General features: G+C 41.5%; 1 protein-coding gene and 1 long non-coding RNA gene across 7 annotated transcripts in view; one reads left to right on the plus strand and one right to left on the minus strand.

The window, feature by feature from the left end:
• Positions 1–5599: 5599 nt before the first annotated feature.
• The window catches only part of pacrg (PARK2 co-regulated), a 181558-nt gene continuing 171997 nt past the window's right edge, over positions 5600–15160 (plus strand). For 3 of the 5 annotated variants that reach the window (XR_009791486.1, XR_009791488.1, XR_009791487.1), the window contains exons 1-4: positions 5600–6272; positions 8256–8575; positions 13075–13217; positions 13819–14058. Coding sequence is in view for 1 of the 5 variants with exons in the window: in XM_061795153.1 (XP_061651137.1) it covers positions 13143–13217; positions 13819–14058 (315 nt within the window). In the remaining 4 variants the exon portion in view is untranslated. Of the gene's footprint in view, positions 6273–8255; positions 8576–13074; positions 13218–13334; positions 14059–15160 lie in introns of all 5 variants that reach the window. The other 2 variants (XM_061795153.1, XR_009791489.1) reach the window with 2 other exon arrangements.
• LOC133487904 (uncharacterized) lies at positions 11945–14642 on the minus strand. 2 transcript variants are annotated; one of them, XR_009791498.1, is made up of 4 exons: positions 14412–14642; positions 14236–14296; positions 14031–14142; positions 11945–12608 (listed from the first exon to the last, which is right to left on the minus strand). It is a non-coding gene; the product is annotated as an uncharacterized LOC133487904 (long non-coding RNA). The 2 variants fall into 2 exon arrangements; XR_009791497.1 differs by having other exon boundaries at positions 14031–14296.

The raw sequence follows: 15160 nt of genomic DNA on the forward strand, positions 1-15160 counted from the left end.
CCAAACCACATAATTTGCACACAATGAAAAAATGCTATGGACAGGCAAATGAGACTAGTATCGATGTTGCGGTAGTTATAACCCTTTAACAACGGCTATTTCAACACAAACGGTGGCGCAACACATGATGACAGACACCATGACAATACTCAAAGTCAAATATTCTTTATCCTCTGCAAAAAACAACTATTTGCTTCTTTGTGTATTATGCATGTCTTGGCAAATAGTGCTCCCTGGTGCCCAAGGCGCTCACAGCAGAAGGAGCACGCAAGCCGGGTTTACATGCAGACTTTTTCGTCATTCCGACTGAAGATCTCTGGTCAACTGTTTGCACGTGACGTGATCGATTCCGATCTGGCGTTTACAAGGACCACTGCATTTAATTAGAAGAGCCGTTTTACAGACGCGTGACATGCACAAATCGATGGAAACATCACTTGGTCGTGATCAAATATTACCCCGTTTCCTACAAAAAAAAATTCTATTGAATTGTTCTTGAAATATTATTATTATTAAGTTTATAATTTATTTTATGGCATACTGCCAAAATCGTTCATTATTACTTAATGTAAAGAACAAGAACGTGGATGAGGCAGCAGCGACTCTCTCCGGCATCCCGCCAGCTCTCACTCAAGCATTACTTGATGCCGCCATTACCACTTGGCTCTATTTATTGCCTTTTTCAGGCTTGTTTACTGTGGCTCGTCACTCATGCGCCTGCAAAAAGGGACGCAGCGCCTGTCTCTGGTGCGCGTATACAACTTTTAGTGGGCTAACAAAGTGCAAAATGCTGGGAGGGATGAGTGAAGCCGGGGATGAAACGATATTAAGCAGGAAATATTTACAGCCGCTTGTAAACGTGTTGTGTCCGTCAGAGCTTTCTGGCTTATCGGGGGAATTTTTCTCCTGACTCTTACCCTGACCCTCAAGAAAGAAATTCAAATCACTCACAATCTAGTGCCGCTGATCTTTCCAGTATATGGGTCATGTTGATATCATTTGATCAATAACGGTAAAGACATACCCCACTAAATTTCTGTGATTTTTGTGAAATTTGTGAAAGTGTCAGAACAATTGCATCTTTATTATTATTATGAACGTATAAAGACAAGAATGTAATGGGTTTAAAGAGTAGTTAGGATCATTTATGCATTTGTATTTGCAGAGTTTGAGGGGCAACAAATGTAAATTCAACTCACATGGTTGCTTTGAAGCTGTTTATGTCTTTACTGTTATCCACTTTTGTCCTTCGCGTTACGCAAGAAATGTATTTCAGTGGACCAGCACCATTTGCTCTGTCAATGAATTCTATCAACAAAGCTTTAGCCTCATCTTTGAAAGAGGCCTGGAAATGACCAAAGTTACCCTAAAATGTCCACTTAAATCCAAATGAATGAATAACAAGATCTTGCTTTTCAATTAGGGGCATGGGTTCTTGATACTTTTTCGGGTATCCTGTTCACTGAATTCTGTGTTGATTGAGGAAATCAGGCTGCCTCTCACAGGTCAGCGCGGGAAATATGCCAAATCTGTTTTTTGGTGGAGGACGAAACCCATGACTGTTGGCGGAAAGATGTTATCCTTTGGTGGGCGCATTTTGTACAAGTCTGTGGAAATGCCGCTTAGTGTCCAATTTTCTATGCACTTCTACACCAAATTCCTCATGGCTGTAAAAAGTAGACTACCTTGCATAAAACTTCTGCAGCCGTGCAGAGGTAAAACTAGTGCACATGTATCCCAGTCATAAATTGTTCCACATCTGAAATGTGGTCCTTAACATTCCACTGGCTTTAATTAGATCCTCACAGTAGCACATTTGCAATTTACATGTTTATGTTTATTCAAGTTAATTAGCTTGCTCGCTCAGCCAGACCCGACGTGCACACTGCCGCACTCCGCATCCTTCCCTTGTTTTTTTTTTAATTGTTTTTTTTTTATTTTTTATGGCAGATGTTTTAATAATAGCAACCGAAAGTTGGCGTAAGAGTGCCAGTGAGGGGTTTATTGTTGTTTATTGCACTTTAACCATGCATGTTATGAAGAAAAAAAATATAATGTACAGTATATATTCTGACCGCACAATAACAAAATACTGTAGGTCTGAACTGCTTGTATGCATTCATGTGTATATTGACCTCATTCACATCAAAGACCAAACAAGAAATATTAGGTTTTTTTTCGTCCCCGCTTGTTTTCACTTAAGCCGACGTACAGTATGATCTTGTTTATTCTCAGGCAAAACACCGCCTCCAAATGACAGACGACATCCACACGGTACAAGAAAGACACGTGTAAGACAGTCGCCGCAGACAGTCGAAGTCACCTCTGCCGTCACTCATACCTCCGTGTGAGCACATTGGCAGGGGAAGGAAACAAGATAGGCCTTGGAGGTGTACTCCCACCATCACTTTTCATCTGGCATTAAGACACACACACACACACACAACAGGCTGGTGCACGCTGACCTCCATTAACAATGCGACTCTCCAAGGTAGTCGCCTCGCTTTACCACATCCCTTCGCTCCTCATTAAAAACATTGTAGTCTTTAAGTGTGACATATCGTGCCACAGTCTGTTATTGTTTTTTCTCGGACAGGGTCCACGCTCCTGGTCCACTTCCCTCGAGGCAAAGCGACTGACGGTCATGCTCGTCGCTAATTGCGACTTCTGTGCAGATGAAGAGTCCAAAACATGCTGGCTGGTGGCAGATGAGGTTATAATTAACCTGGCTCAACTTGCTAGTGCCATAACAAGTTAGTGCATTGAAAATAGGCCTTCTGTGGGTAGCATAGGGTTAACATTTTGGTTAACAAGATAACAAAAGCATACCATTATTTGACGTCCTCTCACCTGCTTTAGGTCCCTTCACTCTGCTTCTGTTTGCTAGACTTATGCTCAGTTGTTTGCAAATTTATTTTTTCCAGAGGTGGAAATTTTGCCACAATTTAAGCAAAGCTCCTGAAGCCCAAAGTAACAGATCAGCGCAAGGCTGCAGGGGTGTGCTCGTTATGAGTATGCCCGCGAGTGCATGGCAAATGATTGACACCTTGTCTGTCATGCCTTCTATCTCTGGTTGGTTGTTTTTCCTTGGGTGTGGTGGTTTCTTAAAAATTAAATTAGAGGTATAAGATGGGGCCAAGGAGGGATGATATATATATGTATGTATATATATATATATATATATATATATATATATATATATATATATATACATACATATATATATATATATATATATACATATATATATATATATATATATATATATATATATATATATATATATACACATAATTTTACTAATCTACACTAATTTTTAATAATGAACTACGGTCAGGCGGCACGGTGACCGACTGGTTAGAGCGTCAGCCTCGCAGTTCTGAGGAGTGGGATTCAATCCCCGGCCCCGCCTGTGTGGAGTTTGCATGTTCTCCCCGTGCCTGCGTGGGTTTTCTCCGGGCAGTCCGGTTTCCTCCCACATCCCAAAAACATACATTAATTGGGGAGTCTAAATTGCCCGTAGGTGTGAATGTGGCAACCAGTTCAGGTTGTACCCCGTCTCCTGCCTGATGATAGCTGGGATAGGCTCCAGCACGCCCGCGACCCTAGTGAGGAGAAGCGGATGGATGGATGGATGGACTACGGTCATTTTTAACAAATGTGATATCGATGATATTGAAAATTGTAAAATTCCCTTTAATTCACAGCCTAAATTTATGTCTGCAGTTAGGTTTTGAGTTCTAAAGCAGACGAATGTGTGCCTGATGTTTTTTTAGGGATGCAGTTGACTGCAGAGCTTTATCCAAAAATACATCTAAAACAATCATACAATATCTCAAATTTAACAGAGTGTTACAAGGAAATTGACAGACTTCCTCTTTGCTCCGCTGTGGTTGGTTAGTCTGCGTTTTGGGGGTGTGTCTCTTTTTTGTCGTTTGTTTTTTAGAGGCCAATTCGCAGATGAGTGCATCAATCCCGTCTTTATGTAAATAATGCTGTTTGTTTAATAGGAAAACGCTGATTCCCACTGACTGGTCTGGTCCGTTTCTTTCAAGTTTTCTATTGCTGAGTGTGCAGAAAAGCAGCTTTCAAGTCAACCGGGACGCCCCTTCACCCAGTAGGCTGTATCGTTACGGGCTATGTTTTGTCGGAAAACATGCCCGCAGAGCTGCTCCTAGCTTTGTTTGAATTCACTCGGAATCTTCTAAAGCAAAACTGCAGGGTGTTTAGAGGGCACAACTCGCCAGTTGCGATGTAGACGCCTTCGTCTAATTACGGCTAAAGTTTGTTTTGTGGATGCCTTTGAATCTCTCCTAGTGGGGGAAGATCAGTTGATATTAGCATGCCGTTCCCTCATATGATTATTATCCCTGGATTTCTCTCCAGAAATGGTCCCTTTTTAACTGTTCATACATACTGGGTGATTAGTACATGCTCCAAAACAAACTCAAAACAGATGGCTAGAGAGACTTCCGGACAGTTGGTGGATGACCACCTTGTCCCAACATGACTGCGTCATCATCACAGATTTGGCGGAGTGATGTATTGTACAAAAAAAAAAAAAATGTACAAATTGTATATCTTCTGATATAGAAGACAATTTAAATCAATTTGGGAACTGATTTCATTCGGAGGCGGCACGGTGGGCGACTGGTTAGAGCGTCAGCCTCACAGTTCTGAGGACCCGGGTTCAATCCCCGGCCCCGCCTGTGTGGAGTTTGCATGTTCTCCCCGTGCCTGCGTGGGTTTTCTCCGGGCACTTCGGTTTCCTCCCACATCCCAAAAACATGCATGAATTGGAGACTCTAAATTGCCCGTAGGCATGAGTGTGAGTGCGAATGGTTGTTTGTTTCTATGTGCCCTGCGATTGGCTGGCAACCAGTTCAGGGTGTACTCTGCCTCCTGCCCGATGACAGCTGGGATAGGCTCCAGCACGCCCGCAACCCTAGTGAGGAGAAGCGGCTCAGAAAATGGATGGATGGATGGATTTCATTTGGCACGCTCAGGTGTTGCTGGAAGCAGCACTAGTCGATGTCACGCTCGAAACGTCATTAGGGAGTAGTAAAGTCGACTAGTTTGTATAACCCCTCAACAATCAACACTACCTCACCATTGCGAGGCTTCAATTAGGTCAGGGGTGTCAAACTAATTTTTGTCACGGGCCACATCGCAGTTATGGTTCCACTCGGAGGGCCGTAATGGCTGCAAACCCATATGAATGTATGATTGCCTCATATTATTACATATACACAAATTAATGGATAATTACTTTTGAAATCAATAGCCAGTAAAAAGTGTTTGTTCAACTACAGTATGAGTCAATTTTATTTTAAAAGTGGGGTTGGTAACAAAAAAAATGATTGCAATATCTCAATATTTTTAAAAGTGAAGCCAATTTGGAATTTTGGTATTTTAGCAAGAAACACAAAGTCGACGCACACTCTCGCGGGCCACATAAAATGACGCGGCAGGCCAGATCTGGCCCCCGGACCACCAGTTTGACACCATGAATTAGGTTGTTCTCAGGGAAGTGGCCACTGAGTTTATAGTGTGTCACAGTGTCATCATCAGGTTGCAACAGAGTTGCAGAAAGACTGGAAGGCTCACAGAAAGGCATTCAAGTGGACATCTTGGAAATGTATTGGTCCATTCATGGATCCAACACCCGTTGTGAATCTTGCCGTTCAGCTATCTGTTGGAGACCAGCAAGTTGTCTAAAAAGTACTGAAACATTGAATAGTTGCACGCACGTTCAAAAGTTCAGAGAAAATCAAATTAAGTACGCCTTTAAAGTTTAAAGTGCATTTTAAATTCATGCCGAAATTTTACCCCAAAGCTGGATGTCAATGTTTTGTCTGTAGTATATAATATACTGCATATTGTATCCTCCAACATGACCTGTGCTAAATATTAGTTTGTTTAAATATCTCTTGAATATTGTTAATCCTAAGTGATTATTAAAGACATAGTTTTACATGACCCTGTAGCTATACCTGAAAATCTGCTTTCCCAACATCTTAAAACGGAGTGTTTGGACAGCTACATAACACCACGTTGACTCATGACCTTCCCTTTCGCTGCACTTGCTTTCCCACCCCCACTGACACTACGCTCTTTGGCATGCCCCACTGGATTTACTGGTATCACTGTTCACACTTTCACGGTCATGTGATACCGACCCAAAGGTGACGGCGTGGCTCCTTTCTTCGGAGGTTTGAGGTGTTGCCATGGCGACCGGGACGTGACGATTCAGGCTGGAAAAACCTGTGATGGTAATCTGTCATACTATTGATTGCATGCACAAATGCCGCTAATTTAAATGGCATGTAGCTGAAAGCAATAGAACCAATGACTGAGCCCTGCCATGAATGTTGAAAAACAGAGGTAATTGATGGCACTTTTTGAAAATATATATAATTGCTGATATTAATGCAGTGGTGCCTTGAGATACAAGTGACCCGTCTTAAGATACACTCGTTGCTCGGATGATTTATTATTTTTATTTGTTTTGCTTTGATTTGCGAGCGCAAATTTGAGATACAAGCCTTATGGCTCCAACTCAACTCACCATCAAATGATGAGTAGTTTTACTTTTTATTATACTGTCGTTCTGACGGAACTCTGTCACACAAATGTTGCTAATATAAACCTCATGTAGCTTAAAACATAGTGGCTAATGACCAGCATGAAAATGAACGGCGAATCTCCCAACAAACGATTTCCTGTTCCCTCCGATCCGTTACAATCAGGCGTTTTCAAATGAGGAGTACTTTTAGTTTATTTTAATATTATTATAGTGGTTCACTTCTCTTTACACATGGATAAGCAGCGTCAGGAGTGCCAATCAACCAAGGGAGGATATAAAAGTGCATTAGCAGTAACGAATATTATTGTGTAAACAATAAGCAACCTGAGTGCTGCACCGCCATTTTCGATGTTATCATCCATATGTTCATCACTGGGACTGATTATCTGCTGCAGTGCTCCAGCGGGCATGTTATGCGCATTCGCTGAGTGTAGCAAATATGCCTCCCCAATATCATCTGGCCTCAGAGCTGCTTCTATAATGCATGAAGATCAATATGCTGCGGCTTTGTGAGCGAAGCTGATACAGAGTATTCCTGCCAACTGCCCGGTCGTTTAAAGCCATCCGTGCATCCGGATCTCCCCCAAACCCGAGGAAGAGACGAATGTTTGGAATAAAAATGGGGGGGGAGTAAATTGTAATTGGAGTCGTTTGGACTGTTTCTGTCATTTACAGTTTGTCTGACAAGCTTTTTTCAACAAAAAAGCTTTCCAATTACACCCTTGATTAATAATCCTAAACCCGACTTCAAACTCCAATTAGAAACCCTAACCTAGGCTTTTAAAGCCTAACCCACACTTGAAGTCCTAAATTGAAGCCATAACCCTTGTTTTAAATCCTAACCCAGGTTTTGAAACCCATCATTTGAAACCCTAACTTGAAAACCAAAGTTGACCTTAAAACCACTTTTTTGGAGGCCCATGGATTGAAACCCCTTTCCTTGTTTGAAATGCTAACCTCGGTTTAAAAAGCACAACTTTAAAGTCAAACTCTGATTTGAAACCCTACCATGAAACTTTAACCCTAGCTCAAAAGGTTACTTGCAAAATGGTACCATAGAACTCTATTGATCCTTGCAAGATATTTGGTGTATTACAATGACTCGGTGTACCAAAGTATACATGAACAATAGAAGAGTATTAGGGGAATATATAAGAAGTATGCCCTGTGATTAACTATAGACCAGTCCAGGATGTACCCCCCCCCCCCTTGCCCAAAGTATAGTACATACTGTATGTGGTATAGAAAATAGAAAAAGAATATCAAATAATGTAGAATAACAAATACAATCAGTCGGTGCATGTACATGATGTGCAAAGATGGCTTCCACTTGGAAACGGTACAATGGTAAAAGAAGTGTGGGCAAAAAGGTATAAGTACAGATGGAGGACATCTGCACTGCATTAGTGTAAATGTAAATAACATTTTCCTACAACTGATGCATGGCCACAATAGGTAGGCTAGTCCCCCAGCTAGAACATTAAACCATCAGTGTGTGTTCCACTGCCTTTTATACTGTATTTAATAGGCTCCCAACTTAGAAGTCTACAATATTGAACACATTCACTGCCACTGACGGCTTTAGAAGTCAAATATCCATGTTAACTGGGAAGGCTGGTAGCGAATGAGTTTTAAAAGGATTGCCCTTATTTCTATTGCTCTACTCTAGGAGGATCCATTCTCCGCAGCAATTTTGTGGGATTGATAATGCTCCGGTGTGGTTCCTGATTGCACCTTGAGCATATTGACAAGGGTGAGGAAAGGTCTCGGCGATACCACACCCTGCCGACGAGGTGACGCCTCTTCGGCTCATTGGAGTGACACTGATCTTACCCAGAGGAGCACTCAAAGGACAGAGCGAGGGTTGAATGAAAGGGAACGAACAGGACGTGGTTCATGCTGCGGGAAAAGAATGGATTCTCTGAGGATCTTTTCTGCCTGTGCCAGCTCGAGACTCGTGAGCTCAGCTAAGCGTTGCTGCTTTCACAGGTGAGACAATGATGACAGACTGAGAGGATGGTGCTGTACACCGGTATACATCCAGAGGCAAACCTGGATTTTGGCATTAAGAACTTTTTAAGACAGACAAGGAATATAGTGCTGGACTGTCGCTTTGATTTTAAGCACTAGCACTGCTTGCGCCCAGCAGTATGAGTTACGTGTGTTTTTTTGCTGTTTTAAAAAAAAAAATCTAATTAGGATCAGCTGCGGGTAAGTCTAGATAATTATCCAAACCATAATTCTAAACTAGTATTAGCAGCAAGTGATATGCACACCCATCCGCTAACGCTAGCTTGAGTAGCCCTAAACTCTCACGTCAACTGTCAGCAAACTCACCAAACAGCACTGGTAACAGTAAAAAAAGAAAATATACTGTAGCGGTTGATAAATAACCTCTTTTTCATAAAAAATGATCGGTTAATGTCACCCACGAAAACATTCAACTGGCATTACTCTCCACTGTCAGCCTTCATCATGCAGACAGTAGACACGTTTGCAGTCTTCTACGTCCTTCCACTGGCCCCACCCCCTCAACTCACTCATCCAATCACAAATCAGACACACTGAGGGTCTCTCAGGCAGTCAAATCTTATCACTCAACTGCAGGTTTGCTACAATACATAATTGAATGCCCTTCCCTTCTCTTGTATTATTTATTTTTTGTATACTTGTATACTGTAGCGAGTAGCAACGCTGCAGTTGTGTTACGTGAAAGAGTCTTACAAGTTCCGACTGTCTGGTAGGCCTTGAAGGTATCTGAATGTGATTGGATGTACGAGTTGGTGGGGCCTGTCCAACCAATGACAACGGGGAGAGTGAGTGAGCTTGCATTTGGAGGTGCCCAGTGGCAGTAAATGACAATGTGCGGACTGTGCGATTGCACATGGAGCATGGCAAAGCTCCATGGGGGTTTTTTTTTTTTCATATAGGCGATATTTCCGTCAGCCGTCCCCCAGCCCGGTGTTTAATTTCATGCTTAATGTGTGCAGAGACACTCCAGAGACCCAAATGTCAGTATACAAGCAATTTAGAATAATTTAGTAGAAAATCATACACAAAGTTCAACGCTACAGTCAATATGTTTGAAGTTGACAATTGTCCAGAGGCTTCAAAACAAAATCTGTGTACAGCCCCTGCAACGACGCCGAGACAATTGCAAGTGGTGCCGCAAGCCACACACTCCACAAAGAAAAAGCACCCTTGCTGCAATGAAAACACTAGATTTTGCTATGAAATCACTGTACAGGATATTGACAGCAGGTTGGCAGGGATGGGGCATATTATTTTCATAAGGTCCATCAATAAATAAAAACCGAAAGTTTTTTTAAGCGTCACAAAAAGATGTCCGGGGGAGAGCCAGAACAGCATATTAACTCATGAAGCGCCGCATCTACAGCATTGAAGCATAAACGTACCTGAGTTGTATCTTATAGCAGAAGCCATGTGATCTAGAGATAGCTTCTAAAGCATCAGAGGGATCTCAATATTAAAAAGTAGCAGTCAGAAGTAGGGTAAAAAGAATTTCCAGGGCTTTAAGATATCAAGAAACACAGTGTGGCGACTTTTAAGAGAGCTGGTCGGTAGGGTTGCAGGAATTTCTGGCATGTACTGTCTGTGTCCAACATGTGACAACTATCTTCTGTATTCTTCACAGTCATGGAAAAAATATTAGACCAACCTTGTTCCTTATCACTGAAGGTATGTTACCTGAAAAATACAAAGAACAAAACAAAAACGACTATTTGACATGCTTAAGCTTAATTGTCTTCCCAGCGATTTTGGTTACTACCAAGAAAACCATGCAAAATGGCTTGCTGGATAGTAACTCTTAAATGAAACCCTTATGCGCTATTTTTATTGCCATCATTATATTTGTCCAAACAGATGCAACTATAGTTGTACCAGGCATTAAAAATAATAAACTAAAGAAAACAAGAGCGGTCTAATATTTGTTTTCCCCACAACTGTATATGCTATGGGGTGAAGTGGATTGTTAAATTGTTGCATAAAATCTCACAAAACTCTTGTCAGAAAACACAAAACATGTTTTCTACAAACAAACAATACAATCGTAGGTGGACGATCACACAACGGTAAAACACGTGGGTGTTGCAAGCATTTAGTTTTAAGCGGGGTGCACAAATACTGTGCCAATGATTGGGCCTAATTTGAACATTTTTGTCCCAGTCTGATCAGTCAGCAAAGGCCCGATTGTCGGATTTCGCTGAAAGTTTAGCCTGAGCGCTTATTCTGTGCTGTGAGGTGTGTTAAGAGTGATTCTTAATAATCGTAATGTTAAATCTATTCACTATTTTACCACGCTGCCTCCCAAGGGTCATTCTTGGTACTACTACGGAGGAGACTTGTGATTGTGGGTGGAGATATCGTTATGTGTGTGGTGTGCAGTGTTGACCATCTCGAGTGCGCACGCATATAAGAGCACTAAGAACACACATAAAGATGAGATTTTAAGATGTTAAATATCGGTGTGTGTGCGCAACCTCTTTAAACAAACATATTGGACGAAAAGGTGCTGCAAACTATAAAGTTAATTTGTTCCTTTAATAGTATGCCTCTTCCGTGCACAATGACGAAACCCAAAGATGACATTTTTATGCTGTGGTTCAAAATTTGGACAGATTGTACGTGTCTTCATCTGTAAATTGCTATTCTGATCTCCCCTCGAATAGCATTTATGCCTGTCATATACCTTTTTTACTTGGTGTAGCTCACTGTTCAAGCCAACAAGCCCCCGGGCCAATTTCCAATTTCCCTCCAACCTAACGGCTGCTGGCCTTGTTTCTTTGTGGTAATTGGGGGCACAAGCGACTCTGCAGCAAAATCTCCTCTATCCCTTTTCCTGCTGAGATTCTTCTGCCGCTCCCTCTGGGTCCCCTGTGATGTAGGTACAAGCTTCTGCTCCAATGATATCATAATTGCGGTTTCCCCACACGGTGAACGATGGCAGGCGAGCTTTCATGCCGTCCACCTGATAGACTGAGGATCTAGCCACACCACAGACATCATGACCGTGAAGCTGCATTGCAGATGTTGGGAAATTACATGTAATCATCAGAATATGGTCTACGTTTGGGTTGGTTTTAATGTTCTTAACTTGTATCTACGTTTTGTCAAGTTGTTTGTTTACTTCTGGTTAATCCTGATTTGTTCGACATTGTGTTTGTGGCAGTAATGTAAAGCTAATATGAAAACACGGCATATTTTTCTGTCCAAACCTATCCAATTTACACAAAACAATATGTTTCAGAACATAATGTCAAAACAGGTTTCCTGAGGATCTGATCCAGATTGGACATTTGGCAGCATTTTAAATTTCAACATGGGAAATCCCTTTTGTTTGTCCAGAGGCTTATATCGTCATTATCATGCGTATAGAGGAAAAATCCCATGTCAAGCCATTTGAATCCGATCCAGATTGCATCTTTGGCAGTCATGGAAATTTAACATAAAATGCCATTCAACAGAGAGAATCGTGCATTTATTAAAACTTTGTGCAAATTTGTTCTATTGTATACTGCATGAGAATATAATGTCAAACCAGGTTTCATATAAATCTGATCCAAATTGCACTTTCAGTAGAAATGTAAACTTTACATGGCAAATCCTGATCAGCATATTGAGACACCTTTAATAATGTAATTCATTATGTTTACATATGATCCTAAAAGGAATTAAAGCTACTTTTTTAAACTACAAATCAGTTCTGACGGTGTTTGTGTGTCCTTGAAACGGTGTAATTTTTAGATATGAACCTGACATGAGAGTGCATCCGCTCGCATACAAATTCCCACGTGCGCGCACATCATTGGAGAGGCATGCAAAATTCTATCGACTTTGAATTTCATTCGCTGTTGCTGCAAGGCCTCCTGCGCGCCTGCACTGACGGGAGCGAGATAATGCGCTGCCGTTTGAACAATAATTTCCTCAGTCCGGCTGAAGTCAGGATGCTGACGCTCCAGTTTGCCTCTCTGAAAACTCCCTTCTTCCTCTTGGTAATCCACTGAGGGGAAAGCAGAGAGAGAGAGAGAGAGAGAGAGAGAGAGAGACCGGATTGCTGACAGGGACATCACTTTTCTTCCTCGCATGCCTTGTTTACAGTCTCCCGCCCGTTGCTGCCGTACCCACCACTCTCCGAGGAGCCATAAAAAACAAATCGGGGCTTTTAGAGAAATTGCCTGTGCACTGGCGATTAATAACACTTGCACCAGCTCACCCTAGAAGTTCTCCTGAGGCAAAACAAAATATTGAAGAATTAAGAGTGCCACGTAAATTGGAATGATGCAGTGCTCCGGGTGTTTTCTAACTAGACAATAGGGGTTATGCGCAACCAACTTCCGCATTCGGCAAAAAAAGGTCGAAGCATTTCCTTACGGTTCAGGTGACTGGCGGAGCCCTATGGCAGGAGACTGGAACAAAGCAACTGTGGAAATATTAAATGTCTACAGTGTTTTTTTTGTTTTACACAGGATGTCTCAAGCGGTGACCATAAATGACAATATCCTAGGTTTAGGCATTGTTTGTGTTGACATATTCAATGCTCTGGATAAATATGCGGCAGTCCACAGAGTCAGCCGAATGCCTCGAATACCTCTCCTTTGTCTGCTCCAAGGTAAGAAATGTCAAAACGGATTTATAGGTTTAACGTTTAGGCCTATTTTGAAAATGCATACAAAAAAAAAACAACAACTAAGAAATAAAAATTTGCAATATACATTTTATCCCATAGTGAAACACCTTGGTACTGGTCCAAAAACGAGAAGGAGGAAATAAAACGCGTTGCAACGTTTACTAATGATGATTACTTCCAAGCTGGGTCACCTTCAGTTAAGTGCTCACCTCTTGTTGGGGGAAAAAAAAAAAAGAAAAAATGCTGACTTTTAATATGAGCTATTACATTCATTTAGCATGTGGAGTGATCCAACAAATCATTTGACCCGCCTTGTGTAAATGCTTGCATGCAAACACACTACAACTGCTTCGCCACACTGACCTGCCATGATTATAATCATTAGGCAGAAATATAATAAATCATCCTAATGATTGCAGCAAAAAAAGAAAAAATAAACAGGCTCTGTATATTAATTTGTATTGTGAGCGTGAAAACGCCACTGTTGAATAATTAAGTGCAACCTATTATACACGTATTAACGCGGAGGACTCCTGTTGATTAACTGCAACGCTTTTTTTTGCTTTTTGTATTTTTTGGGCAGGGGTACTGCTTGGCCGGTTGCTATGGTAACAAGGCTTGCCGACGCACGCAGACGCACAAGCGCGCTGCGACCACCGGTGGAGTCTGTAAAACGTTGCCTAGCAACCAAACAAACTATCTCAGCCAGGAAAAAAAAAAAAAAAAGAAGAAGAAAAACAGCCGACTTGTGGACATGTTGAGGAGTAAAGGAGCGCCGCACGTTCAAGCGTTTACCGTTAAGGCTGCCATGAAGAACTCCGTGGTGAGTGACGTCGTCGTTTCGTGTGGCCAATGACGTTAGCATTATTAGCCGTTAGCACTAGCCTGCACTAGTTCACCTGTTAAGCTTCAAGTGGAAGTAGACTTATGAAGTGACGTTTTTCAGGGAAGGAAAAACAACATGCAGCTTGAAGACGTACAAAAGGATGTTTAATCTCACTTTTCGGGCAACTTTGCCAACTATGTTTATCCTCGATAATCAATCAGCCAAAGAAGCTAGACTTTAGCCATTCATGCAAAAGAGACAATGGTAAAAATGAGGAAAAGCAGAATCATAATTGATCATACGATAGTGTTACTCCTGTAAATAACATTTGAGGATAAATTAAAGCTCACATAAGATGGTAGTGACTGCATATAATGAAGGTAAGCAGCGTTCTTTCGTCTCAAGATGGAAAATGCCTTCTTGTTGCTTGCTCATAAATTGCGTATATATCCAAATGCGATTTTATTTGGGGACTAACAATGATTTTCCATCGTGTTTCAGCTAAGACAATGAAAAAACAAACATAGTGGAGATGCATGCAACGACATTATTCTTTCTGAAGACCAATTAAAAAGGTGTAAAATCAGTGTTTGAGAATATATGTGTGTGTGTTTGTGTGTTTGGAGGATTTGGTTTAATATGCAATACAGCAGAGATTTTCAATATCACCCCCAAAATTGTACCTTTTGAAGCCACATGCAGAAGAAAATGCAAATATTTGCGCTAACACTTTGGAGCGGTTGCATTAACATGAAAGGGTACAGAGTGGTTGGTGTACGGTGCACATGATTGCAGTATTTACATATCTGGGTCACATGCTATAATCTCACGTCACATAATTTCTCATCCACGGAAGCTTGATCAAAAGGAGCTTTTTTTGTGTGTACTTAGTTTCCATTCAGGTGACCCTTGTTTGTGGGTCCACGGTTGAGCGTGTCAAAATTGAGCTCTTCTGGTAAAAGTCTGACTCCTTTTCCACATGAATTCCCTCATAGACAAGTATGAGTGTCAGGCTCCTTGACATTGCTCACAAGCCATTTTACTTGTCGTCATTCACCTTTTTATGGTGACAAAGTCATGGGCACTCAAATTTGCGGTA

The sequence above is a fragment of the Phyllopteryx taeniolatus genome, chromosome 13 (assembly GCF_024500385.1).
Source record: "Phyllopteryx taeniolatus isolate TA_2022b chromosome 13, UOR_Ptae_1.2, whole genome shotgun sequence".
Taxonomy (NCBI): Eukaryota; Metazoa; Chordata; class Actinopteri; order Syngnathiformes; family Syngnathidae; genus Phyllopteryx; species Phyllopteryx taeniolatus.